General features: G+C 49.1%; 1 protein-coding gene across 1 annotated transcript; it reads right to left on the bottom strand.

Moving 5' to 3' along the window:
• Window positions 1-18,862: 18,862 nt before the first annotated feature.
• Window positions 18,863-24,734, bottom strand: LOC117838530 (double-stranded RNA-binding protein 6). Its single transcript, XM_034718585.2, has 3 exons — window positions 24,339-24,734; window positions 20,981-21,200; window positions 18,863-20,290 (listed from the first exon to the last, which is right to left on the bottom strand). The coding sequence occupies exons 1-3, from the start codon at window positions 24,582-24,584 to the stop codon at window positions 19,200-19,202; spliced, it is 1,557 nt and encodes a 518-aa protein (XP_034574476.1). The 5' UTR covers window positions 24,585-24,734; the 3' UTR covers window positions 18,863-19,199.
• Window positions 24,735-26,125: the final 1,391 nt, after the last annotated feature.

The following is a 26,125-nucleotide window of genomic DNA, read 5'->3' as shown; positions in this document are numbered from 1 at the left end:
CCAAACTAGCTGACTTTTACCTCGGTTTTGAAAGCCTTGTGTGCAGATTTTGCCCTTACTCCTTTAGTCAAAGGTATTAAGGGATCAAAGCTTTAAAACAGTTGTATAGAGTTCAGCTTGAGTTCATTTTGGAAAATCTTAGATAAAGAGCTCCAAAGTTGGGACTTAATCTGTTTTTCCTAAATTGACACAGTTTTGAATTTCGAGTTTTTGAAGGTCTTCTGCTCAGATTCAAACAAAATACCAAAAATAAAAGTTGTTAGAAAAGTTGAGTTCTCCAACTATTAGTTGGATAGACTTTTAAGTTCTTAAGCAACAATTTGAGTTATGGTTTAAACATTTGTTTATCTTGTGAGGGCAAAAGTGTCTTTTTACTTGTCTCTACAACTGCCAATTGTTCTTCTTTTATGCTCTAATGACCTTACTTCAGATTAAACATGGTTTTATTAGTCTAGGTTGTTACACTACTGTCAAGAGACACCACTCGGGACTACACAGCAGCGGAAGCATTCTGTAAAGGCCAACACCACAAGCAACATGCCTGTTGGGTGTAGAAGCGACCTCCTACTCGAAATCCTCAGCGACGAAGTTCGGATCTTCCTCTGAAGCAACAAAACAAGGATGAGTACAAAAGTACTTAGCAAGTCCAACCCCATCCACGGAGGGGAATACAATCAAGAATATGCATAGGATATATCAATGATAAGACCAAGGTTTATTTGCAATAAAGCTAGATTTTCAATACATGCAAGGATTCATTTTCAAAAGAGTTTTCGCAAAGCATTTCTTTATTAGCTGAATCATTAACTGGGGTTAATCCTATACAAATGATCCAGGTTTTAATGCTATCGGACTCCCCGTCCGCAGTAGTTCACCGCACAACTGTCGGACATTTCCAAAATCCAACACACACCATGAAAATCATCCATCTCCCAACACTAGTCATGTGTCCAAGCCGTAACTCGTCTAATGCTGTGGACACAGCTACCTAGATAGGTATTAACTTTGTAGAGGTGTACATTTTACCCACAAGTAGGGTACCGTAGCACGATCACCTTAGTGTCGGTGCAGATCCTATCAAAGCCATTACCCACCTTAGCTAAACCTGACTAGCCAACACAGAAATAACCAAGGGGATAACAACCTACCAACGAGGTCTTAACTGGGACCGAAATCACAAAGATCTTACTCCTTCTCCATGGTCTCCTGTTGCTCACCAGCTCTCCTGATGGCTAACAGACTAGCTAGTGAGATTTATGCTAAGCCGTTGCCGCAAACAACAGTCGAGTGGTTGCACGATAAATTAGGTTAGGCAAGATGGCACATCAACTCGGTCCTTAACCATGACAAGATGGATATCTCCCAACATGCTCAACCACAAAGGTACAAGCCCAACTTGGCATTTCTCACAAGAAACACCCATCCATCTCATCTAAGCATTTTCTTTCCTTTATTTCCTGAAAACCCATTTTTCTCATTCAAAACACTCACACCTTTATTATTTGATAAAAACACATTGTAGTCATGATTGAATTGTAATAAGTAACAAGGTCATGCACGCGGTACGGGTCTTCGGGCTCCGTCTCACGGTACTAGGCTTCAAGCTCCTCTTCGGGCTCCTCCGCGGTCACTGCGCGATCAACAGCACACACAAGCAAGCGCACAATAAGTAAAAGAAAATAAAGTTTTACCCGTTGAGCTCGAAGGGAGGGAATGAACTAAAAATATGAAATGAGAAGTATTTTCTGGGATTTTGTAGATGACTCAGTGGAAATATATTTAAGAATGACGTGGTCAAATTTGGGGTTCATTGGAGGAAATTTGGCGCATAAAATGACGAGGCAAAGGTGTTCTTGGTGCTGAAATAGAGGATCAGGGGCTTATTTGCAAGGAGTCAGGGGCTTTTATGTAATTATTTTCTATTTTCGAAGGTGGGAGGGTCTCTGATGAAAAAGAGAAATAGGGAGGTGGGAGGGTCTGGATGCAAAAAGGATAAAATGGAGGGGTAAAAAAGGTAAAGCTGCTCTTTCTTCTTCCTCGAGACACAACTAGGCATGGGAAAAACAGGAGGGGGCGGCATGGTTGGGGAAAGGTGGTGCCGGGGCATGACGACGGCCGAAAAGAGGGGGAAAATGGAGAGGAGGCAGAGGGTGTTCCATTCCTCTCCTTACCTTGGGCTGAGGCAGCTCGTGGAGGCGGCTCGGTGGCGGCGGGAGCGGCACTGGAAGCACAGGAGCGAGAGGGAGTTGGCTGGGGAGCTCCGTGGTGGAGTGAAGAGCGGAGCGGAGACCCTTTTATAGGCTGGAGGCGAGGGGGAGCAGCTGTCAATGGGCGGCACACAGGAACGGGCAGAGTTAATGATGGCTGGGATGCTCGTGCACAGGAGGCGCACAGGACAATGGCGTGGTGAGGTGGAGCTTCACGTGCATGGCGTGGCAGGGTCGAGCTCGCGCGGCGAGGCGAACAGGGATGTAGTGCCGTTCTCGAGCGGTGGTGCACGTGGATGGCATGGCCAGGCTGCTGTCGGCGAGACGTGGGCGCGGTGACTCCAGCTAGATGACGCCGCGTCGCGGGGCGAGCAGGCGCACAGGGAAGCCAGGGTGCGGGCGGCGAGTGTGGTGTGCGCCAGCGCGACATCGCGCGGGGCGGCGGCAGTGGCACGGGGTTGGGGCTCGCTCTGGCGCGGAGCGAAGCCAGGGCAGCCTGGGCGCGTGCGCGAGTGGGCCAGGGGCCAGGCGCCAGGCGCAAGAGGCAGTGTGCATTAGGCGGCGTAGGCGTGGCGTGGGCCTGGGGGTGAGCGCGGCCAAGCATAATGGGGAGGGCGCGTGGGTCCAGACGGTGGGCTCGCGGTCCGCGCGGGGCCGCAGCATGCAGGGGCGTGCGTGTGTGGGGAGGGGCGTGGCGTGGGAGCTAGCGGGGAGCGACGCTGGAACTAGGCGCGCAGGGAAGGTCCCAGGGGCGCGCGCTGGGAGGCCGGGACGTAGGGTGGCGCTGGGCGAGCGTGCGGGGTGAGGCGGGCATTCGAGGACGCACGGTCTAGGGAGCACGGCTGGGCAGCGTTGGGGGGGAGGGCGCGAGGGGAAGGGGCCTAGGGAGGGGTGCTGCGCTAGGCAGCCTGGAAGCCAGGTGCGGCGCGCAGCAGGAAGAGGAAGGAGGGAAAAAGAAAAAGAAAAAGGAAGGGAGAAGGAAAAGAGAAAGATGAAAAAGGAAGAGGGAAAAGAGAAGAAGAAAAAGAGAGGGACAGTGGCGATTGCGGGAACGGTCACGAGCACATACGGCGGTCTTCCGTTCGGCACGAGGCGTGACTCACGGAGAGGAAAAGGAAAAAGGAACGGACGGCTGTTGGCCCCGGTGCCGGGATGGCGAATTCGGCTGCAAGGGAAATTTTTGAGAGCTCAAATGGTGAAAGATTTTGAAAATAATTTTTAGGAGTGATTTCGATTGGTGAATTTTACAAGCATTACATGTGCTCTCAAACTCGGGGGCTTCCCCTCGCTAACCTCTTGGTCATCAACTCTCCCTTCCTCCCCCTCTTGATGCTTTACGACTAACACATGCGGTTGGCGTCACAACTAACAAAGCCTAGGCATACCTTGCATTCACCCCTTCTAAGCTCGATATCCGCTCTTAGCAGGATGCTGGTTAGGCAAGGCTAGGTACTCAGTAGCTGCAGGCCACGCCACTCCATAATCCAGTCGTACATGCCAAAAGTAGGAAGGAATTTTTTCCATTTATCAAAACATAAATAAATTCATTCTGACATAACACAAAAGCAGTTTTGATATATATTAATGTTTTATCCTACAGGTCAAGATCATTTGCAATCACCTCCGCCATATCATGATATTCCTCGGCCACCTCTGGAATCCTGTCTTCTTCAAAGTTGGCGGCAATACCACTTGTAACCCGCTTAAAAGGCATGGTCGGGAAATGCGAAACCAATAGTGCAAAGGTGTTTTTAAGTCACTCCACGGTGGTGTCCTTTAGCAGCTTCTTCAAATGACCTGGCGCAGCTCGGAGGTGATCAAGAAGAGGTGTAGGCCTAGTCAGGTCGGCATCAGCCCTGATCATATCCATTACATAGTTGGGCGACTTCCGCAGCTCCTCCAACTCCACCTCCAACCCTGCAATTGTATATTGGTCACTCTGGAGGGCACCCGCTACATCCTCGAAGCAGCGCTCAAGATCCCTACGAGCATTGGCTTCATATACTAGCTTTTAGGATACAACATACTCATGATTCACTACTGCATTGTGCTGCTCCTGGAGGCGCTCGTTGGTGTCTTCATACTCCTTCAGATCCTGTCGCAGTTTCGCCTCTCTACTCTTTGAAGCTACTCGGCCAACCAAATTTACATCAGTGCATTAACAATGAAGACTAAGATGGTCCTGTAGTTCAGCCAAACTTACTCGCCAGCTCCGAGCTGATAACCTCTTTTTCTACAACGAGGCTAGCCTCACGATGCACGATAGCATCCTTGCTTTCCTTCATAGTCCACCTCAACCTTGCAATTTGTATCGAGGAATCTGCAACACAAACTGATTAACACCTAAGACTGAAAAAACTATAGCTTATCAAGACAAGTCGGGGCATCACACCTTTCATCATTGCATAGTGAGCCGCCACCTCAATGTCATGGTGAGCTTGCACACTTTGCAAAGCCTTCTTCGCCTGCTGGAGCTCGGCCTCCAACTGTGACGCCTTCTCATGAAAGCAGTCACAATGGTAGACTATATCTTTTCTTTTCTAGGCACACTCAGCCAATCCCTATTCAAGCTCATAGAATCAAGAACTCCACAGACGAAAAAGAAGACCTACCACAGGTACAAAAGCTGATCGGTACACTTATGCAAAGATACTCCGTGAGCTTGACCCCTGCCTCCTGTAGCCCAACAAGAGCTTCCCTGTCCTTCTGATTATCCTCCTCAGCTTCAGCGTCAGTATAGGGGACGGTGTTAGAACCATGCGCATGGTGCGCAGGCGGCACATCATGCTGAGCTAGGTCATCCCATTGGCAGCTGGCCTCAGTCCCCTCCTCAGCCTCGTCCTACAACACCACGTTGTTGCGCACAGCCTACCTAACCTCAGCATCATCAGGGGCTGCATCCTCAGCCCCGACGTCCCCTTGGACTTCTTCATCCACCCCGGCGGCTTCCTCCTCCTCGGCTGCATCACCGAGCTCGGCATCTTCCCTACCACCTCGGGCAACGTCTTCAATCTCAACATTGCCCTTGACTGGGACCTCGACACGTTGAGCCACATTCTCCACCTCTGACTCCCTCACTACAATAGGGTTAGCCATGTTGTCTTTGGCGGCCTCGGCACCAACCTCACCATGTCGCGTAATGCGACTTGGCACGGCTTCTTTCGACTGGCCGCTGTCGCCCATCCCGACCTCGGTGGTCGGCACCTATTCAGTGGCATGACTGCTAGTGGTGTCAGCTTGGGAGGAACACCTATTCAACTGGGTGCTGCGATCACCCGACCGCAACCCAGACCTACTTCATCAACACAGCAACACAAACCAAACAACAAATTAGATCACCACAATTTCAGAGATCACAGAAAGATAAGAATAACTTACAGATTGCCCTTCCTCAGGTGCATTTTCGGCCGCAACTCTTGCGGTGGAGCAGGAGCATCGCCACTGGAGCCGCTCCATTTTCTGCTTCAGCGCCTCCTTTAGGCGCGCCGCATCAGCTACGGCAACCGCTGCGAGCTCTGGCCCAACCTCCTGCACAGCCGGGCTAGCCGTGTCGGCCCCTGGCTTACCACCCGACCCGAAGGCAGCAACAGAAGTCGGTGTAGCCTTCTTCCAGCCTGCCAACTATTTCTTCTTCCCGACCGGTTCTAAGGCCTTTGAGAGGGGGATGCTTGCGAGCTGCCTGCCGTGTCTCCCGACCTGCACCTTGACCTCCGCCATCAGCAGGCCTCAGAGATGGGTCCGACTCAAATGTGAGGCTCGGTTGCGGTGCAACCAGCACATTGACAGGCACGACCTTGGGTGGCGCTGCCTGAGCCCCACCTGGCAATGGTGGAGGGCATAAATACATGTAGGGATCACTCTATAAATTCAAGCAAGACCTCAAATCAGAAAAAATCGAAACTCCAAAGAACATTTTATCATAGCACAAATAAACGCAGATTCACCATGCTGATCAGTGGATTCTTCAGCGAAAAGGCTTTGGGAGCAGTCGCGTTGAGAAACTCACCCTTAAATAATCCTGCCAACCGACGGTAAATCTCATCAACATCCACCGGGCCATCGAATTCCCGAGTCGGATCCCCAACCCCCGAGTACTCGTATGATGGATGTACCCAATTTTTGATGGGTTGAATGGGCCGACGGTAGAAATTGATCCCGAACACCATGGGCATCAGTCCTTGAGCCTTTAAGTCGGCAATCTTCACTAGAAGCTCATTCACTTGTACCTGCTCCGCATCGGTGGGCTGGTTCTAGCAAGCAGAATTGGACACTAAACTAAAACCGAAACGTGGTGGCAACTCGAGCTTCTGGTTGGCAATTATGAACTACTCGGCCACCCCTTGTGCAATTCCTTCAGCTGGAGATCAAAGTACTCGCGCATCTCTTCGGGCACAAAGAAAATCCAACACCACCTATGACCCTGTCTTTCTTATTCTTGGTATTCACAGGCTTGAGTTGATACAAATATTGCCAAAGATTGAAATACGCTTCGCACAAGTGGATAAAAATAGCAACATCCAAGATTGAGTTAGGGTTAAGATGCACTAACTCAATCTTGTAATAGTGAAGGAGCCCGGTCGGTACGCCGAACCCTCATTCAAAGAATGGGGCAAACACCACAGCCTGCTCCGTGTCCTCGGTTGGAAAATCTTGACTATTGGTGGCGCGCCAGTCCAGCAGCTCCTATGGGCCAAGGAGCCCGCGGTCGACGAGGTCTTGAATCTTCTAGTGTGTCATCATGCTCTTCACCCACACGAAGGCGGATCCGAGACATTGCGCTTCGCCATAGCCTTGTAAGCTTGCGGAGTGGATTCAAAATGCACTAGGGTTTTGCTGCGCATAAAAGTTGAGCAACGAGCAGGGGTAGAGGAGGCGCGGCAACCTAAACAGCGACGGCAGTGCGAACGCAAAGAAGGCTCGTGGATGCGACAGCGCAACCTAGGACTTGAGCTCAGTGGCGGAGCGCTTTGTGTGCTCTAGACGACGGCGTAGCGAGAGAATGAAGATGAAGAATGGCAACGGTCGCACAACACCCATGCCTTTAAGGAAGATGATGGTGTCATTGACGGACGGAAACCGTGAGCCTTCCATTAACGTCACGTAAACATGCCGTCACCCTAATCCTACTCGGTGCGCCTCCTAGGCCCTTGCCAGTCCTCTTCCCAGGGGATAGGCACCCAAACCTACTTGGTGCGCCTCCTAGGCCCTAGACAATCCTATTCTCGGGGGTTGGGTGCCATAATCTTGCTCGGCATGTCTCCACGGCCTCTGCCAGTCCTCCTCTCAAGGGCTGGGTGCCTTAATCCTGCTCGGCACGCCTCCTCGGCCTCTGCCAGTCCTCTCCTCGAGGGCTGGGTACCCTAATCCTACTCGGCGCGCCTCTGTGGCCTTTGCAAGTCTTCTCCTTGGGGCTGGGCGCCCTAATCCTACTTGGCGCGACTCTGCGGCCTTTGCCAGTCCTCTCCTTGGGGGCTGGGTGCCCTAATCCTCCTTAGCGCGCCTTCACGACCTCTGCCAACCCTCCTCCTCGGCGCACCTCCGCAGCCTCTGCCAGTCCTCTCCTCGGTGGTTGGGCACCCTAATCCTGCTCAGCGCGCCTCCGTAGCCTTTGCTAGTCCTCTCCTCGAGGGTTGGGCGCCCTAATCCCGCTGCCAGTCCTCTCCTTAGGGGCTGGATGCCCTAATCCTTCCCAGCACGCCTCCGGAGCCTTTGCCAGTCCTCTCCTTGAGGGCTGGGTGCCCTAATCTTGCTCGGCGCGCCTCCACGGCCTCTACCAGTCCTCTCCTCGATGGCTGGGCTCCCTAATCCTACTTGGAGCACCTCCGTGGCCTTTGCTAGTCCTTTCCTCGGGGGTTGGGTGCCCTAATCCTGCTTGACGTGCCTTCGTGACCTTTGCCAGTCCTCTCCTTGAGGGCTAGGCACCCTAATCCTGCTCGGTGAGTCTCGAGGGCCTCTGCCAGTCCTCTCCTCAGGGGCTGGGCGCCCTAATCCTACTCGACATGCCTCTCAGGCCCTTGCCAGTCCTCTCCTCGAGGGTTGGGCGTCCTAATCCTACTTGGCGCACCACCTAGGCCCTTGCAAGACCTCTCCTTGGGGGCTGGGCACCCTAATCCTTCTCGGCGCACCTCCTAGGTCCTTGCCACTCCTCTCCTCGAGGGCTAGGCACCCAAATCTACTTGGTGCACCTTCATGACCCTCGACAGCATTCTCCTTCGAAGCTAGGCACCCAAATCCTACTCGGCTAACCACCGCAGTGCAAACAACCCAACGAACAAAACATCAACATCCCAATAACAACACGCCTCCACGGCACAATAGACACGGGAAACAGACATGAAGAGAAGCTTTCATTGAGCTAAAATAAAAAATCCCAGGCTTTTACAATAACACAAAGCGTGTGTGAATAGCTCCAGGATAGATGACAACCCATGATAAGAAGCTGCAACGCAGAAGAAGAAAAAAGTGCAATACAAGAAAGCTGCGCTCAAGGCCTTCCCCAGCAGTGTCCTGGACAAACTCCAGAGCACATGATGCACCTTCCTCATGAGGATTCTTCTAGCATCATGACCTCCCAACTCAATCAGAGAGATTGTAGAGGAAAGGAGCACCTGGGCATTTTTCACGAGAATTCTTCTGGCATCAGGAATTTTACCGGACAATACCCCTATCAAACACTACAAGCTTCAAACCAACAAACGCTATAACTCAAGCCATGAACATCCATGATGCAGAGGCACCCTATTTATTGCCAAAACAGTCGGCTACCCTCCAAAACGCTACAGTAAGCGCCCGTGAACGCATGACAGGGCCCCCTGCGCTCCAACATGCCCATACAACATTCACATGATGCCCGGCCTTATCGACAAGACATTGACGAACAATGCCCCCATGTAGCCCTCATGCAAAAAAAGCACTCCCACGCACATGCTCCAGCAACAAAAGAATCCCAGTACTACACTATGACAAAGAAAAGCCCCATGTGCAAGTACTCTGCCATCGCCCCACTAGTTAAACAGTAGCTTTCCCGTGAGGAAGGACTTTCTTGTCATGTACCAATTATTGCTTCAATGTCTATCCCCAAGATATTTCGGTCGGCAAGCCTCCACAACTGTGTCAAGACCCAGATAGCTACTCCAAAAGGATAAAACTCTCTCATTCAACCATTGCACTGATTATACTGATCGCTTCAATGCTCGGGGGCTACTCCTACAGAGTGCATCTTGCGATGCCATCCGCACCCATCGCTCTGACCTGCTGGACATCAGCATCCATCAACTCGGTGCTCATCTTCGCTTCATGTGTTGGTCCTACGTTCACTCAGATTTTCTTCCTTTTTAGCACTATGCAGCCTCTCCACCACCATGACACTATCATAGCTTTAGCCGACATGAATTCAAGCTTCACTGCGACAACCTCAAGTCCTGTTCGCCTACACATCGTTCGGGAGCTTGAGGGATATGGATACCCCATAGGTCCCAACCGACCAGGATGCTAGCTGGACCTAACAACTGGGCCCACCCGACCAGGGTGTGCGGGCTAAGGACATGAAGTTACTTGGAGTGCACGACAAGGCAACTAGACTGTCCAAATCTACATGGATATTAGGGACGTATATTATAATCCGACTTAGAATACCTTCCATGAAAAGACCGAGTAGATTAGATCTAAACCAACTTGTAACTCTTGGTCGTCGGACTATATAAGGTGGCCAAGAGCGCCCTCCTGGGGCATCGAATCATTGAGCAATACAATCCATCAACATACAGGACGTAGGGTATTACTCTTTCGAGGCCTGAACCTATCTAAAACCCTTGTGTCCTCTTCGTGTTCTCGTGATCACCATCAAGTTCTTAGTATCGTGACCGCCCTCGCCTACAAATCAACCATTTGGGTAACCTCCAAGTGGACTGCCGAGCTCATAACTCCAACACGAGGTACTCCTTCCATTCCTATTTATAAGGCGTGATATGATATGGTACGGTCTCCCAAACTAGACTTTGACCATTCATGTATTTTATATTATATTATTTAGTGGAGAGTATGGGCATGTTTAGGACTGCTCCGCTCCATGTTTTGCAGCTCCGCTCGAGATTCATCTTGCCAAACACCTCCAGCTCCACAAGCACCAACTCCAGAAAAAAGGTGGATCTAGGGGGCCAACTCCAAGGTTTTTCTGGAGCACCTTAAGGGGTACTCGAAAACTCCAGTTTCAAACATTCTCTTAGAGTTGGGGGGTAATTACCCAGCATGCCACCAGTTACACAAGATACTGATTCGCAAAACAAAACAGTCTCTCCCCTCCTCCCATCATCCCCTTCCTCATCGTCGACGTCGTTCTCCTCATCCTGCTACTCGTGCTCTTCTCGCTCTCCTTCCAGCTCACCTCCTCACTTGCGCACGTCGTGCGCTCGCTCTCCCCGCTGCTCGCCATGCCTCCCGTCGCCATCGCGCTCGCCCACGCTGCCGTCGTGCTGCCCTACCTGGCGGCGGCGGCCGTGCTTGCTCCCACAGCGTTCTTCTCCTGCACCGGCTCCTGCACTAGCACTGCTGCAACCCACAATGTCGGGGTCTCACGAAGGCGCTCGAGTTCGACGTCCAGCTCCAGACCAAGGAGACCATGCGCGCTGGTGCCGGGAGCACCGTCGGCGGTGCCAACGCAGCCATGTGGCGCGAGATCGAGGCGGTATCGTGGAAGGGTGGCCAGAGCAGGAACAACCCAGACTATGAGTGCCTCCATGCCGAGCTACAGGCAGCGGAGCTCCGGGCGGCGCGGGGAACCCGAGCTCGCTGTCTTGGAGTGGGCTTGAGCTCCGGGCAGCAAGCGGAGGTGGAGCCTAAGCTCCAAGCGGCGGCAGAGAGCCCGAGCTCCAAGCAGACGGCCTTGATTCATCGCGGGGACTAGCTCTGCACCGAGTTCGCGCTCCTCACCGCCTCCTTCCTCGCCCCCAAGAACTGAGTGTCGCGCTTGCTCTGCTCCTCCCCGCTCGATTTCGCTCGTTGTGCTTGCCCCGCTCCTCTCCAGCAAGGCCTTGAATGAGCGTGGCCTTGCTGGAGAGAGGTCCCCTGTCGTGGCCATCTGGAGCTTAGGCTCCTCAGTCGCCGCCACCCAAAGCTCAAGCTCCCCACCACCGCCACCGCATGGAACTCGGGCTCCCCTACCGCTCGGGGTGATCCGGCGCTGCCGCCGCGAGCTGGGGAAGCGAGGCCTTGGCACGGGTGCGACGCCGCCGCGAGTTGGAGGAAGAGAGGAGCGTGGGAGAGAAGAGGTCAGAGGGGAATTAAAAAAAGGATGAGTCACAAACGTGTGGGTCCCACAATACAGGGGTATAATAGACAACATAAAAACATCATGTTCCTAGAGCTGGAGTCCTCTCGTTTGCCAAACAGGCGCAACGGCTCCATGTTTTCGTGGATTTGGTGGAGTGGAGCTAAAGGAAGGTGGAGTTGGTGGAGTGGAGCTATTTTATCTGGAGCGGAGCAGTCCCAAGCAGACCCTATGGGGGTGTTTGGGAGCACTCCACTCCACGAAAAATTGCTCCACTCCACCAACTCCAGAAATTTTGCAGCCAAACGCGTCTAGCTCCAGCAACTCCGGCTCCAGGAAAAAGGTGGAGCGGGGGGTAGATCCACGTTTTTTGTGGAGTACCTGAAGAGGTGCTCCAAAAATCCCCTTTACAAACCTCCTCGTGGAGTTGGTGGGTATTTACCCACCATTGCCACTCGTTACACAACTTACCGGTTCGCGAAATAAAAGAATCTCCCGTCGTGCCGGCCGGCCGTGCCTGCCGCGCCGCCCCTGCCCTCCGCGCTGCGTGCCGCCCACCCCCGCCCGCCGCCCGCCCCTGCTCGTGGCCTTCGTTTCCGGACCAGCAAAGGAGAAGAAGGGGAGAAGTAAAGGAGACTGACAAGTGGGACCCATTCACATGGGTATAATGGACTTTACATAGAAAGACCTTCTATTTTCGGAGCTGGATCTGTGCATTTTGCCAAACATGTGGACAGCTCTGGTATTTTTTTTTGGAGTCGGTGGAGTGGAGCTGCAATGTGGTGGAGTTGGTGGAGTGGAGCTCAAAAATTTGGAGTGGAGTGCTGCCAAACACCCCCTATATTTGATTATAAATCCAATCGTATCAAGTTTACATTAAAAAAAAGGATGAGGGCTAAATTATCGGTTAAAGATTGTAAAGTTTGAATTTTGATATGCGTGTGCATCTTATAAATAGGAACAAAGGGAGCAGCTAGTAAGCTATCCAAATGCAGACGCCTGATCCTTCTTGGACAAAATGAAATATTCACCTCTCCTTCCTCACCCAAGCAAAGCAAATCCAAATGCACCCTCAATCAGTCAATCTCTCTATCTGTTCTCTATGCAACACAAGATGGCAGGCCCAGGAGTTCAAATGACGCTGTGTGGCCTTACAGGGACTACCAAGTTGGAAAAAAGTAGCTTCTCCAGATTCTGTGGAGTGATTCTCCATCCTGATTTTAAGAGTTTATGTTAGAGAATAAAAAAGAATCACTTTCAGCCACAGAATCACTTTTCTCCAAGAATCAGCTCCCATAGAGAATTAGAATCAGATGAAGCTCTACCAAATAGGCCCTAAACTTGCAAAGTTTGAGATTCGTGCAGCACTTTGTGTCCATCCGATCCCGAATTGCCAAAACAAGTAGCGTGCCTCCTCCAAATCTTTGCGCTGACTCCTCCAAACCCTAGCGTTGTTGCTTCCTCATGCCGATGAGTAGTCGAGGACGAAGGGGTGGGAGGTGGGGGGAGCAGTCGGCGGCGAGGTCGCTGCCAGCCGTGGTGGTGGTGGTGGTGGTGGTGGTATGGTTAAGGTTTTGGGTTGCTAGGGTGGGGGCTCCAATGGTCGGTGGCCATAGAGGAGGAGGGGGCGGGGGCGGGGCGAAGGCCCAGCAGTGGTGGCGGGTTGGCCGGCGGCACGGGTGAGGCGGCGCGGGAGCGCGCTGGACCAGCGAGGCTGGACCCACGGTGGGCTGTGGCCGCCGCGGTGGAGGTGATGACTTGCGGGATTAGGAAGGACAGGGTCGAGTGGGGGCAACGACGAACAATGGGTGGGTGGTACGGCAGCAGGCATGCCGCCAACCGGGGTGGTGGAGATGGGGATGGAGGTGGGGGTCGGCTGGATGTAGAAGAAGAGGGAGATGGAGCTCAAGTGGGTCGGAAGCTAAGTTTCCTATCTACCTTTCGATAACTAGATAGAAGCCCCCAGGTCTGAAACTTTCTATAACTCAACTGCGCGTGGGGCGAGGCCTGGTCCGCTGATGGGCCTCTTCGAGGTCACGACGTATTTGCTCCACCTGTTGTCCATCCTGCGCAACGGATAAGCATGCTCCGTCGTCATACTGTAGAGCTAGAAGAGATGGGACGTGATGGCAATGCGGCGATAAATACACATCAGTACAAAATAATTTTTATCTATTAAAATAATATGACTAACTAATGACTTGCATCATATGTGCCAGGAACATCATCCACATTTTAGTCAAACAGATCACCATCTTTATCTTCAAGTTCATAATCACTTTCTATGAAATCAAAATCATCTTCTTAATTGAGCTATTTTACGATCCATTATACTACTGTTTAGTTTTTAAACAGTAGTATATAGTATAGATAAAATATTATTATCCATTAGTAAATGTAATGTAGTAATTATTACTAGCGCAGTGCTCGCGATTCCTCAAGAATAGATTAAAGGTTGAGGTTAAACATGCAAAAAGACATGGCTCGGACTTAATTGTGTAGGTGGAATTCTTCTAGGGGATTATGTGCAGGCTCTACGCGACACATAAATTAGGATTTTCTTTACTAGTCCGGATTATGTGCAGGCTCTACGCGACACATAAATTAGGATTTTGTTTACTAGTCCATCAACCCGTGCTTCCGCATGAGCTAATATTTTTAAGAATTATTAAATTTAAAAATTAATTAGACACTAAACTCCTACTTAATAATTAAAATTGTTTACGTACTACTCTCTCATTTTTTTCAATACTTCAACCAAATATATATAGATGTGTACTTAACTTTGTGCGGTTGTGATATCTCCATACGTTGTGTTTTTTATAAAATTAATATTTTTTGTTTAAAATTAGTAATTACTCTATACGCTTTTTCATCCATATTCACATCTTTTTTTTCATTTTGTATCATATCTCCATACATTGTGTTTTTTATAAAATTAATATTTTTTATCACTTCCTCACATACATGTAAAAATAGTATATACGGTGACACTCATCATACGTATGTACTTTAACTTAGTATTTCTATATTAATAATGATATAAATAGGTAATTTAGAATCATATACTACTTTACTTCTGGACATTTCTATGTGATGCATATGAAGATAATTAAATTAAAATTTAGATGTTTACTTTAGATTATTTTTAATAACGACATACGTGGTTAACTTAGATACAAATTTAGAATGCCATTTTAAGTTATAATTTATATGATATGCACGAGTAAATTGGATGGAGATTATGGGTTTACTTTAGATTATTTTTTATAATGTAGAAATTCTAGAATATTCTCATAATCATAGTGGTGTGTAACTTTTTAGAAAATATAATAGACCAATGATAATGATTATTAGAGTTTACAGGTCTGACGTTAGATGTTTTATTTTTTTAGAACTTCTAGGATTTATCTTTTTTTCCTAGCGTCTGTCGTGAGAACTAATGTGGAGACTCCAATGTAAAAAATGAGACCACATTACTACAAAACTATTACCTTGAGCTACCTCAGCTTTCATTGTTAAATATTCGAACATAATACTTATAGATATATACTTGTTATCTTCATCCGATTGTGATAGATTTTAGTTAGTAATTACTCTATAATAATTTCATCCACATTTATAATCTTTAACTTTTCACTTTGCATCACAAGTATGCGCTTGAATTTGTTTAATGTACCCTAAGTTTGAGCTATAACTTTAACTTAGAAATCTATATTCTCATCACTTTCTCTATATCTTTATAGACGATGACACACATCATGCGTATATAACTTAATTACTATATCATATACCAATAGTGTAAGAAATAAACAGTTTAGAATCATATGTTGGTGTATATTTTAAGGTGACTTGGATTAAAATTCAAGATTACCTCATGTTATTTTTAATAATGGCATATATGGGTAAGATATATGCAAATTTAAGGGGTTATTTTAAGTTATTTTTTAAGTATTAGTGGTGGGAAATTTAGTTGCAAATTTAGGGGGTTATTTTAAATTATTTTTATAATAGCATAAGTGGGTAATTTTGATGAAGATTAGAGGTTACTTTAGTTTATTTTATATAATGGCAGGGGTGGGTAATTTAGATATAAATTTAGGGGGTTGCTTTAGGCTATTTTCATAATGGTATGTGGATAATTTTTTAGAAAATATAATAGATTTAATAGCTATGATGATTTGAGTCTACCAATTGATGATCGGATGTTTTGCTTTTCTGTGATAATTTCTAAAAATTTCTCTCTTTTTCTAGATTGTCCACCTAGGATCGTAGGTGGGTTCACCTAGAAGCTTCAAAAGGAGAATAGTAAGATGGGTTTCTCCAGAGACTGTCTTCCTCCTTAGGCTACCGGTGGCTCTAGTGGCCGGCCTCATCAGTGCTCTGGCGAGCGAGGATTTCGGTAAGGGCAGGCAACTGAGAGAGGAGGCTACGAGGGTTCCGTTTATGGGTCTTCGGTGCTCACTATGCGGCGTCAGCGTAGCAACTGAGGGCGGCGGCGCTGCCTGGCTCGGCCATGGCGTATGGTGCGCGAGTGCCGCGGCTCGGCATGGGAGAGGCTTGGATCAGGGCTGCATGCAAGGTGGATCGATGATAATACCCTTATGCTGTACTACCCTTATGGTGATGGTTCGCTTGCTGCTCTTAAGCTATACAGCTCCTGGGCCAACTCCCGCGTGAGAGACGATTTGGGCCTCTCTTTTTTTTCTTTTTTGGGATCGTCACGTAATAAAGCTTCGTGGATAGCTTTATTTTCGTTATCTGATTCAGAATATATTTATATAAGTGGTACTTTGCAATCCGAACATAAAATGCATGCATACGGACAACTCTGATAGAATAGAACGCCCCGAAGGTGGCTAGCAGCACAAGGTAAGGCTCCTGGGCCGACGACTATGTCCATGTTCTGACGCGCTAATGACTTCCTGGTTCCGCCGCTCGTCATCCGTGCTGCGCAGCTGCGTTGGGTCTAGCTAGACTCTTCTGAGCCGGTGAGTTTTCTCCGGCAAGAGGGCTGGGTCGGATACTCGGATGCGTGCACCCGCCTGTTCGGCTGCCAGTCGGCCGAAGCCTACTCCCTGGCAAGGCTTTTTTTTTTTGACATAGAACTCCCTGGCAACGCTGCCGAGACGATTTCCCAACAGTTCGGGTCAAGTCCCATCTGTGTGCCAACCTCCCTTCTTAGGGTCTGTTTAGTTCCTAAATTTGGAGTGGCAAAATTTATATTTTATTATAAATACGCAACTGTAGTATTTTGTTTGTATTTGTGAATTATTGTCCAAACATTGATTAATTAGGCTCAAAAGATTCGTCTCGCAAAGTACAACAAAATTGTGCAATTAGTTTTTGATTTCATCTACATTTAGTACTCCATGCATGTACCGCAAGTTTGACGTGACGGGGAATCTTCATTTGCATAGTGCCAAAGTTGGAAATTTGAGGTAACTAAACAAGACCTTAAACCCTTTTAACCAGGACCTGGCCGTCAAAGTACTGTCTCTTTGCTAGCTTCGTACTGCATTTGTCATTTTTTTGCTCAGGATGTTCGTTCCCCAACAAACTGCACTTTGCAAGAGATTAGCATCCAATTCGACGAGCAAAATGCAAAATGCTCCTGGCCTCTTAAGGTTCAGGCTCACGGCGTATTTGCGCCTCCTGCCGTCCTTCCTGGCCTGCGCAACGGATAAGCCAGGCCTGCTCCGTCGTCGTGCTGTAGAGCTACTCGTAGAGCCTAGCAGCAGGCCGGGGGAGCACACGCTAATCTCGAGGCGAGACGGGGACGCGATGGCGATGCTGCAATAAATCCGCCCCGTTTGGGCGCCATCAGTGCGCCATAACTCGGGCGGGGGCGCCCGCTGTTAGCTGTGCATGCCGCGCATCTATGGCGCGCTAGCTGCGTCTGCCTGTCCCCCCGTCCTCCAATTATTATCGCCTCTGTTGGGCACAGCAGGCACGAAAACGATGCCGTCCGGGCCGGCCTCCTCTCCTTTCTCTTCGGCTCCGCCTCATCGACGTCCCTACCGTGTCTGTCTTGCTCCTCCGCGGCGCCTCACTCTATGGTGCTACTCCCCCTGCCCGTCAGAATTCATTGCGAGAATTGCTTTGCCTTGCCGGTCAGAGGTAACCACTGAACCAGCAGCGGCAGCGGCCGCGGCAGGGGCAACCCCTACACGCTGCCTGCGTCTGCCTGACTGCCTCGCCCAGAGTGGCATTCATGCCCGCTGTACTGGCGCGGCACGTCGTACTAAATGCCACGCCACGCCGTGGCCCACCCGCTCATGGCCCGGCCCGGCTCTCTCTCCCTGTTCTTTTTCTTTATCATTTACTTTCCTCCCATCTCGTCCAGAACGCGCCTGCATAGCAGAACGGCGAACGCACGGCGACTCGCGCCATTGTTTGGACGCGGGCGGGGCGGCGCAGGGGCCGGCCAGGACGCAGCTGCCACTTGAAACCGGCGGCCTCGCGCTAGCTGCAGCCCGTCGTTACGGCTTGTCCTGTTGCCACGCGCGGGCCACCCGGCGGGGGTCAGCACGCTGTAGGCAGGTCAAATGGCCGCGGCAGGCGCGGCAGCGGCACAGGGTGAACATTTGTCCATCATTGTGAGATCAGGGCGGCACACATGCTCGGCATGCGGCCGATCAGCCGGCCTGGCCCTGGCCTGCCCTGCCCTGCGCCGCCTGCCTCGCAGTGCAGTTCACTAGTTCAGCGCAGCGCGGCAGCTGCGGCTCTGGCTTCTGATCGCCTTTTTGTTCTTTCCTATGGAGAAGAGAGAAAAAGAAAGGGGGGAGCGGAGATGCGGTTCCAGATCGTGCCATCATCAATGGCTGGCTCCTGGCCGGAGCCTTGGTGGGTGGTTCCGGGTTACTAAATGCGTAGTGGCGGATTTTGTTTTTTGTTATAGCAGCCAAGTAAGTGTCTCGTCTGGTACGTGGTCACGACCCAACAACAGCTTCTCTAGTCTAGCTTCCACTAGCCCATCCAAGCTCGTTTTCATTTCTAGCCCGTTCAGACGACGGCAAGATGAGTGAGCGAAGCACATGACGGGGCAAAGCGTGGTCCCGAGTTCGGTTGCCAAGGGCAGCAGGACCGACCGACGCCACGGCCAACCCCCTGGCCTCTTGTGCGGCACGTCTGCGTCATCATTCGGACGGTACCTCTCCAAATCAAGCAAGCTGCTTCAGCTTTGCGGATGACACGCGACGGAGAGAAATCTTTCATCATGATACCCAGGACGAAAAGATGCAGGAATCCGTTTCCATCCATTTCAACCTTTCATCATACTTTCTGCTAACCGGTAAAAGCGCCAATCACCAACACACCATTTGCATTTGCATAAAGAAAGAAAGAAAAAGGAAACTGGATAAAAGTTACGGCAGCAGACCGACAACGATAACAGAATTTAGATGTTACTGCCGCCTCATAATCCTTCTTCCCTAGAGGCACCTCACAATCCACCTCATCATTGGGGTAAAACGCAGACCAACTGCATATCCAGGGAAGTATAACCGTCTCCAACCAAACACCGGGCAAACCACCTACCCACCACTACATGTTTTTTTTCCCGGGTTTTTTCTCAACAGAAAAACTAGGTGTTCCTACCACAATGCAGCTTGCCCAGACAGACCTAATCCGAACCCAAGACTTACAAGAACTAAACAGAACGGAATGTGCACGGGAGGCAGCTAATTACAAAATCTGGGAGAAGATGGCGATGCGCATTTTCGATGTCAATTGATCTCCAGCTGCCTGATGGCTGCCTCCGCCACTGCTTGAGCCTCAGCCTCGTGCACAGCTTCCGCCTTGCTGTCGTCACCATCCGCAGCCCTTGATTGCCTTGTCGGGGTAACCTCTGATGATGTAGTGCATTCCACGGCGGTGGTATTGCCAGCAGCAGAACATGGGACTTCACTGGTAACTGCCGCTGAAGCTTCCTTGGCTTGAGCAGGAGCCTCGATCTTAACCGAAGGCCTGATTGCTGGAATTGGAGCTGCCAGTGATTCCTTTGGTGCTTGGGTTTGCACATCCTTCACCTTAATTGGGATCACACCTGACAGCGATCCCACAAGCGGCCGGCGTTGTGCATCCTTTACCTGAACTGGAACCACAGGAGACACTGATCCCTTCATTGGTTGGTATTGTACATCCTTTACCTGCACAGGGATCACAGGTTTCACCGGCTCCCTCCTGGATTGCTGTTGCACATCCTTTAGCTGAACAGACATAACAGGTTTCGGCCCCTGAACTGGAGCAGAGGGTCCGAACATTGGGGATGCTGGCCTGATGCGAACTGGTGATGCCATCCGAATCGGTGGTGGATGGCTCATGAGAGGAGGAAGCTGCTGTTGCGTGCGTGCAGCTGGAGGTGGGAGAGGTGGAGCAGAGAACACAGGAACAGCAGTCCTGATTGTGACTGAAGGAGCCATGCTATGGCAAGGCATGCGGTAGTGCCCAACTGGCACATAGGGAGCTGCCTCTGCCGCTGGAAATCTTGACTTTGGATTAAGGCTTTCGAGGGTTCGTAAAGCTGTTTGAGATGCTCCATCAGTAGATGCCGGTGACTCTGGTCTGCATCTTGAATTTGATTTAGGGCGGAACAGAGGGAGGATCTTTGAGTAGCTGGACTGAGAAGATTGGCCAAAAGAAGGCTTCCTCTCTGGCTGCATTGGAAATTTCTTGGGGAATGGCGAAGCATGGGGATAATTAGCCATTGCCATCTTCTCCTTCAAGCGATAATTGAGAAGGGCTCGAGCGATCCTGATCTGCTCCTGCTCATCATTGTTTTCCGGCTCATTGGATGAATTAGCTTCCTCACGTACCACTGTTGCAGAAAGATGAAATAGTGTGAGAAGGTGCCATTGTATAAATAGAGAACGACATTTCAAAATGTCGCAGACCATATTTTACTGCTAGTGATGGGTGTCCTTGGGACCAAACAGAAACAGGCATAATGTACAGGATATACTCGCTCCATTTCAGCTACCTCATACTGCTAACCTTTTTGCACTAACATGACTTCCAAGTATCAAAGGAAGACACACCAAGTCATGCTAGCTGTGAACAAAGGGCTCCAAATGAATGTCAGAACATATGCTCCAAAAGTCTAAATGAATGAGAAATAGCACTTCTAGAGATAACATATCACCCAGCTTACATATAAAATACAAAACTACAAAGATTCGATCACTTGCCTTGATAAAATATAATTAGTTGAAAATTTGCTCAAGATTTCTCATGATAAGTTACTAAAAGCTGGAGAAAATGATGCCTCGAGATTCAAATAACTATATTTGCATTGCATTAAGTGAAAATTGAGACAGCATCCATATCCTAACCTAAAAGAATACCTTTACAAGCCATAGAGATTTAACCAAGTTGCAATACTTCACTCTACCTCAAGATTATTGCAGAATGCAGATAAATATGAATAAGCACTAGAACTATCCCAAAAAAAATGAATAAGCACTAGAACTACAATTTCTTTCATCAATATGCAATAAGTAATACTCACATTGTTTCAGTGCAGACCATGCTGCTGAAGCAGCATTTTTTTCAGCCTGTTTCTTATTCTTAGCAGGATCACCTGTAAACGTGATACCAGCTAGCTCTACTGTGCATGTGAAAACCGGCAGGTGGCCAAGACCAGATCGCTCGGTTGTATATGATGGCAACGGCGCTCCAACTCTCTGAGCTACTTCCTGCAGAAGGTTCTTATAAACCCCTGTTTCATCCTGTTTAACAGAAATTGAGCACCATAAGCAAGTGATTGAAATTTATACTGTAAATCAAAGAATAGAAGTTGAGGGTTCAATATACTACTTCCAAGGTTAAAGAATAATCACAGGAAAATACTAAAGCCCAACAGACAGGTAACAGAAACTTTATGCCAGGACAAACACAACATGGTGCACTTTAGTTAGTTAGTTAGTTAGACAGCCTTTATTACTGGTCTTGATTGAAACAGAAGTTATCAAATCAGAAAAAGAAGGGCCTCCAGAATCCTAAGGAAGATGACTTCCAGATCAAGACACTGGTAATCAGATAATACTTCAACAGCAAGGATTATGATTCAAATGAGGCTCAAGTGAGGATAAGTGGTAGTTGAGCTGTCCACTGACTAGAAAGAGGTAATGAATACACAGGTACACATACTAAGGTATTAATCCAATCCACAGAACATGAGTCAAACAATAAAAATTACAAGAGGCAGATCATGGATATAAGCTGGCCAGTAAAAAAAAGAAAGAAGATTTCTTGCAGATCTGTTCTGAATATATAATATTATAAAAGAAGACAATAAAATACCCCCAGCACCTGAAGGATAGGAGGCAGTTGACAATGAGAAGTCACTAAGTAGTGAGAGGCTACTCATACACTACAAGATGACATCTATGGACCTTCAGAGAATTTTCCACAAGCATGGATGTTATAATGTTCATGACAGGATGTATTTTCAATCCTGCAGGAGAATGAGCTTCATGCTTAGTTGCAGCTAGTTACTATATACCACCACATACCAAACCATGGCTGCCTAGGAAGTTTTGCCACTTTCTTTGTTTAACTTTCAGTTGATCTAGAAGAATTAAATATTGTTCAATGATCACGTCCAGTGAAACAGCAATCCTCCAACCAGGTCAATCACTTTCTGTGATAGTCCAGACTCCAATTTTGAAACCCCCAGACAGTCAACTATGAGGATCATTGAACATGCCTAACATTTGACTGACCCAATGTTCAAACTTATTGTAGCAACCGCTCGACTCTCAATACTAGTAAGTAGTAACATAAAAATCGTCCAAATACATATTGACCCGCAGGCAAATCGCATGAATATTCGTCCAAGATAGTAACCTGTCTACTCGGAGACCAATCTGAACATACATCATGACACGGGACCATGTCAATCCAAGCAACCAAATTTTAATTGGTACATGAAGTAAGAACAGAAACCAATAAAAATCCATTCAGATGCAGACCCCTCTGCCATCCAAATCAGCCTTTTTAAAAATTTTCTGGCAATCTGGCCACAATCCAAACCCCTAAAGTCCACAGAACAATCTCTCTGCACAGAACGCAGACAGACAAGAGCACCCACCACTCAGCATGGCGGCCATCGCTCTCGGCTCGCACCAAGAACTCTGCCTAAAAGGCAGGGAGCAAAGCGACGTCCCCGCACTAGCACCAGCAGCCACACCAACATTGTCCCGTCCATCCACGGATCAATTCGGAACCAGCCAAGCCCAGTCGCTGGGTAGCAAACAAAGCACTAGGTAGGCGCACTGCTGGTACTGGTAGCAAGCCGGCTCCCAGCAGTGGAAGCACCCCATGGCTGACCCTGATCTGACCGGCCGGACCGTATCGGCAAAAGACGCACACGACACATCGGCGCAACAACGCCACCTCCACCCCACCCCCTTCTCTCTGCCCCCGCCCCATGGTGGGCTGTGAGGGGGGCCTGCCTGCCACTAAACCATCCTGGGCCCACCGGCATTGACCTGCGATGCCCCGGTTAGGTGCGGGCGGTCTCCAATTCAATTCCCCCCACCCACTCCCTCGCCCTCGCCATTAATACCACCACTATAAAGACCGAAACCTAATCCCCCCTCCCCCACCGTTTCACATTGACAGTTCCACGCGCTCGCTAATCCCGTTCCGTTCAAAGCCCCGTGTGTACGTGTACCCCTCGTCGGCGTACCCTGCATCGCAACTCGGCTTCCGAGTCAAGTGTACGCGGCAACTTTTTAATTCCGGCCCCTCATCAATGCACCCATTAATGGACAGGTTTGGCTAATCGGGGTTTAGCAGTTAATGGCACGATGACTTTCGCAGTCTACCGCCAATAACGGTGCGGGCACGGACGAAACCCTAGCGGTAATTCCGAGGCTGTAAGAAATTCCTAATTGGCAGATAATGTCTGGTGATATCTGAAGCAGCGTCGCCGTCACGGTGCGAGAGCACATTTAACGAGAGATTAAAGAATAGGGTCGGGTTAATGGCCGGCGCGGGGTACGAACAAGTTAAGAGGCTTGATTGCGCTTAGTACAACCCATCGCGTAGAGTGAGAACTAAGCTGTGTTCATTAACTAATCCGCGCCCACTTAATAACAAAATGAACTTAGTACAGTGGTAAGAGTACGACCTAATAGTATTTTTGTTAAAAAGAGAGGGAGATTTTTTTAACCACGAGCTTGAAAAAAAATTAACCGAACTCGAGTACTACAACCTTTTCTCTCGGAATCAAAGGAATCCCCCTTTTCAAACAAAGAAAAAAAAGGAACCGGGAATTTTTGACGCGAAAAGAGTTGCAGCTTTCCGTACCAATTATCCGCTGCAATTCATGCCGCTCACGAGGCCCAATCCCAAACCAAGCAGATTCTCGAAGTTACCACATCATAACTCGACATTTCTCCTTCGAAAAAACTAGGAATCAGATCAACTACAAGGACGACTCAAAGGGACCGGGTGATGTTGCGCTAAATCTCTCCAAAATCGCCAACATTTTGCTGAAATTACATAAAATACATGTCGCTGAGCTCGAACCTGACGTATGAACTCCCAGTCAAACGACTCGCCTTTTTCCCCGGAGCAAACACAAACGACTCACCCTGGGCTAACGAATCACCAACGCGAATTCCGTAACGAATTGCAGGAGCGAAATGGTTTGAACGATCTACGAATGATCGACAAAAGGACGAGAAGAAACCCCCGCAGATCCCCAAATTCCACCCCGAGAAGCGCTCAAAACACGGAGGACAACCGCGACAAGTACACCCAAAAATACCAGGAGAGGAGAAACGATTCGCACAGAAGCGAGGGGCAGAGAGCGGCGGAGGAGGAGCGGGGCGAGGGGGCGTTGGCGTGTGGCTTACCAGGATGCGGGCGGCGAGCGAGTAGGACGGGCCGCGCCGCGCGAGCGCGGCGAGCGCGACCTCCGCGGCGGCGTGCTCCGCCTGGCGGAGCGTGGTGAAGAACCCGGGGCTCTCGAACTGCTCCCCGTTGAAGTTCACCGCCGCCTTGAACCGCGGCGCGTGGTCCGGCCCCTCCCGCAGGCACGTGTACGCCGGCAGGTTGAAGCAGCTCCGCTGCGCCAGCTCCTGGAGCTGGTTCTTGTACATGGCCGCCGACCTCCGCCCCGAGCCCCGCCGCTCCTCCGAGTGCCGGCCGCGGTGGCCGGAGACGGCGAGCCCCGAGAGATCTACGAGAAGAAGAGGTGAAGAGGGGAAGAAGAGTGAAGTGGTGCGGGTGGAACGGGAGGGGAGCTGTTTATATTTTTTTTTTCTGGGTTCATATGTAGGGAGGAATTAATGCTACTACGGTTACCACTTACTGGCTGGCTCATGACACCTGGGGCCCAACGCCAGTGACCTTAGCTGGCTTATGACAGCTGGGGCCCAGCGCCAGCAAGCATAGACGGCTCATGACAGCTGGGGCCCTATCGTCAGCGACCTTCCTTTGCACGCCTTTTCTTTTCGTTTACTCAAAGTCTTTGTTCACTACGGTGTACGGTTTATGGTTTCATTCACTCTGGAAAACCGGCCGTGATAGGTTTTCCGCAAACTCACTTTGATTTCGAATTTGCCTACAGGTGATTTTGTTGTAAAAGTTCACCTATTAGTTTGACATGATTTATTTTTCCCTCTTTGTTCCCATGCAATACTCAACAAGCTTGGTTTTTCACTTGAGAACGGGTTGTTAATTTGTTATGGTTGGATAATTATTCATTAACTCTAGTATGTCTTAGCATGGTAATTTCCTACAAATATGAGCCCAAAAATGTAGATCAAGGAAGCATAGAGAATAAAAAAGAAACTCAAGGTCGGGAAAATTAGTTTATACAAAGCATACAACACCAATTCTAAGGTTACTATGTACCGTCTGTAATCATAAAAAAATAAGTCCAGACAAGCACATCAAACAAACATAAGAAAATTTATTGTGTGGGTGTTTGCAACAAAATCTTGTATAGGAAAAAAATCAAACTAATGGTTGTTTCTTGGTGGATAGTTGTGATTTTCCCTTAATTTTAAGCTCCACACATGTTGGCTCTCCGTTCTTTTTTTTTTCTAGTTTTGGTTTTTTTTTGTGTGGGTGGGGGCCGGGGGGGGGGGGGGGTTGTTGTTGCCATTTTTGCTGCTAGAAAACTATGATGTACCATTAGAGGTGGCAATGGATCATGGCCCTCGTGCCTCCTTCACAATCCAACCCAGCCATATATTTATTTAGCTCAAATTCATATAGTATTTTAGCTTGATCCTTAGTGAACCCAATCCTTAAATTTGCTACGCTAAATTAGATGGCCCTTTTACCACCACTATGTATTATAGATTAGGTTTAAGGAAAAAACTTGTATCGGATCTGGATCTGGCTGCTTTTGAGTGGGCATGGGCAGCTATCCATAATTGGGGGCAAAGTTTACTAACAAGCTCGGACGGGTGACAGCTGGAGGTTGAGCATGGTTACCAGCTTGGCAGATGATGGTTGGAGCCAAAAGTGGCATTACTAGATAGGTGAAAAACAAATGGGGCCACACCATTTGGGTGGATGTATGGATGTCAATGGGTACCCATCACCCATTTACCCACAGGTAAAACCCCTATTAAGCATGGGAACTTTTCTTCCCAACGGGTATCTTAGTGGGTAACTCCATCACCCATCG

Source organism: Setaria viridis, chromosome 9 (assembly GCF_005286985.2).
Source record: "Setaria viridis chromosome 9, Setaria_viridis_v4.0, whole genome shotgun sequence".
Classification (NCBI taxonomy): Eukaryota; Viridiplantae; Streptophyta; class Magnoliopsida; order Poales; family Poaceae; genus Setaria; species Setaria viridis.
The sequence above is the reverse complement of the archived record's forward strand: the minus strand, read 5'-3'. Positions and strand labels throughout refer to the sequence as shown.

Bases quoted from the DNA above. Each gene is read 5' to 3' on its own strand.
- LOC117838530 (XM_034718585.2), bottom strand. From the start codon at position 24,584: ATGTACAAGAACCAGCTCCAGGAGCTGGCGCAGCGGAGCTGCTTCAAC. The intron at 21,201-24,338 runs GTAAGCCACACG...TCTGTTAAACAG, and splicing joins CGCTCGCCGCCCGCATCCTG to GATGAAACAGGGGTTTATAA. The intron at 20,291-20,980 runs GTGAGTATTACT...TTTCTGCAACAG, and splicing joins ATGGTCTGCACTGAAACAAT to TGGTACGTGAGGAAGCTAAT.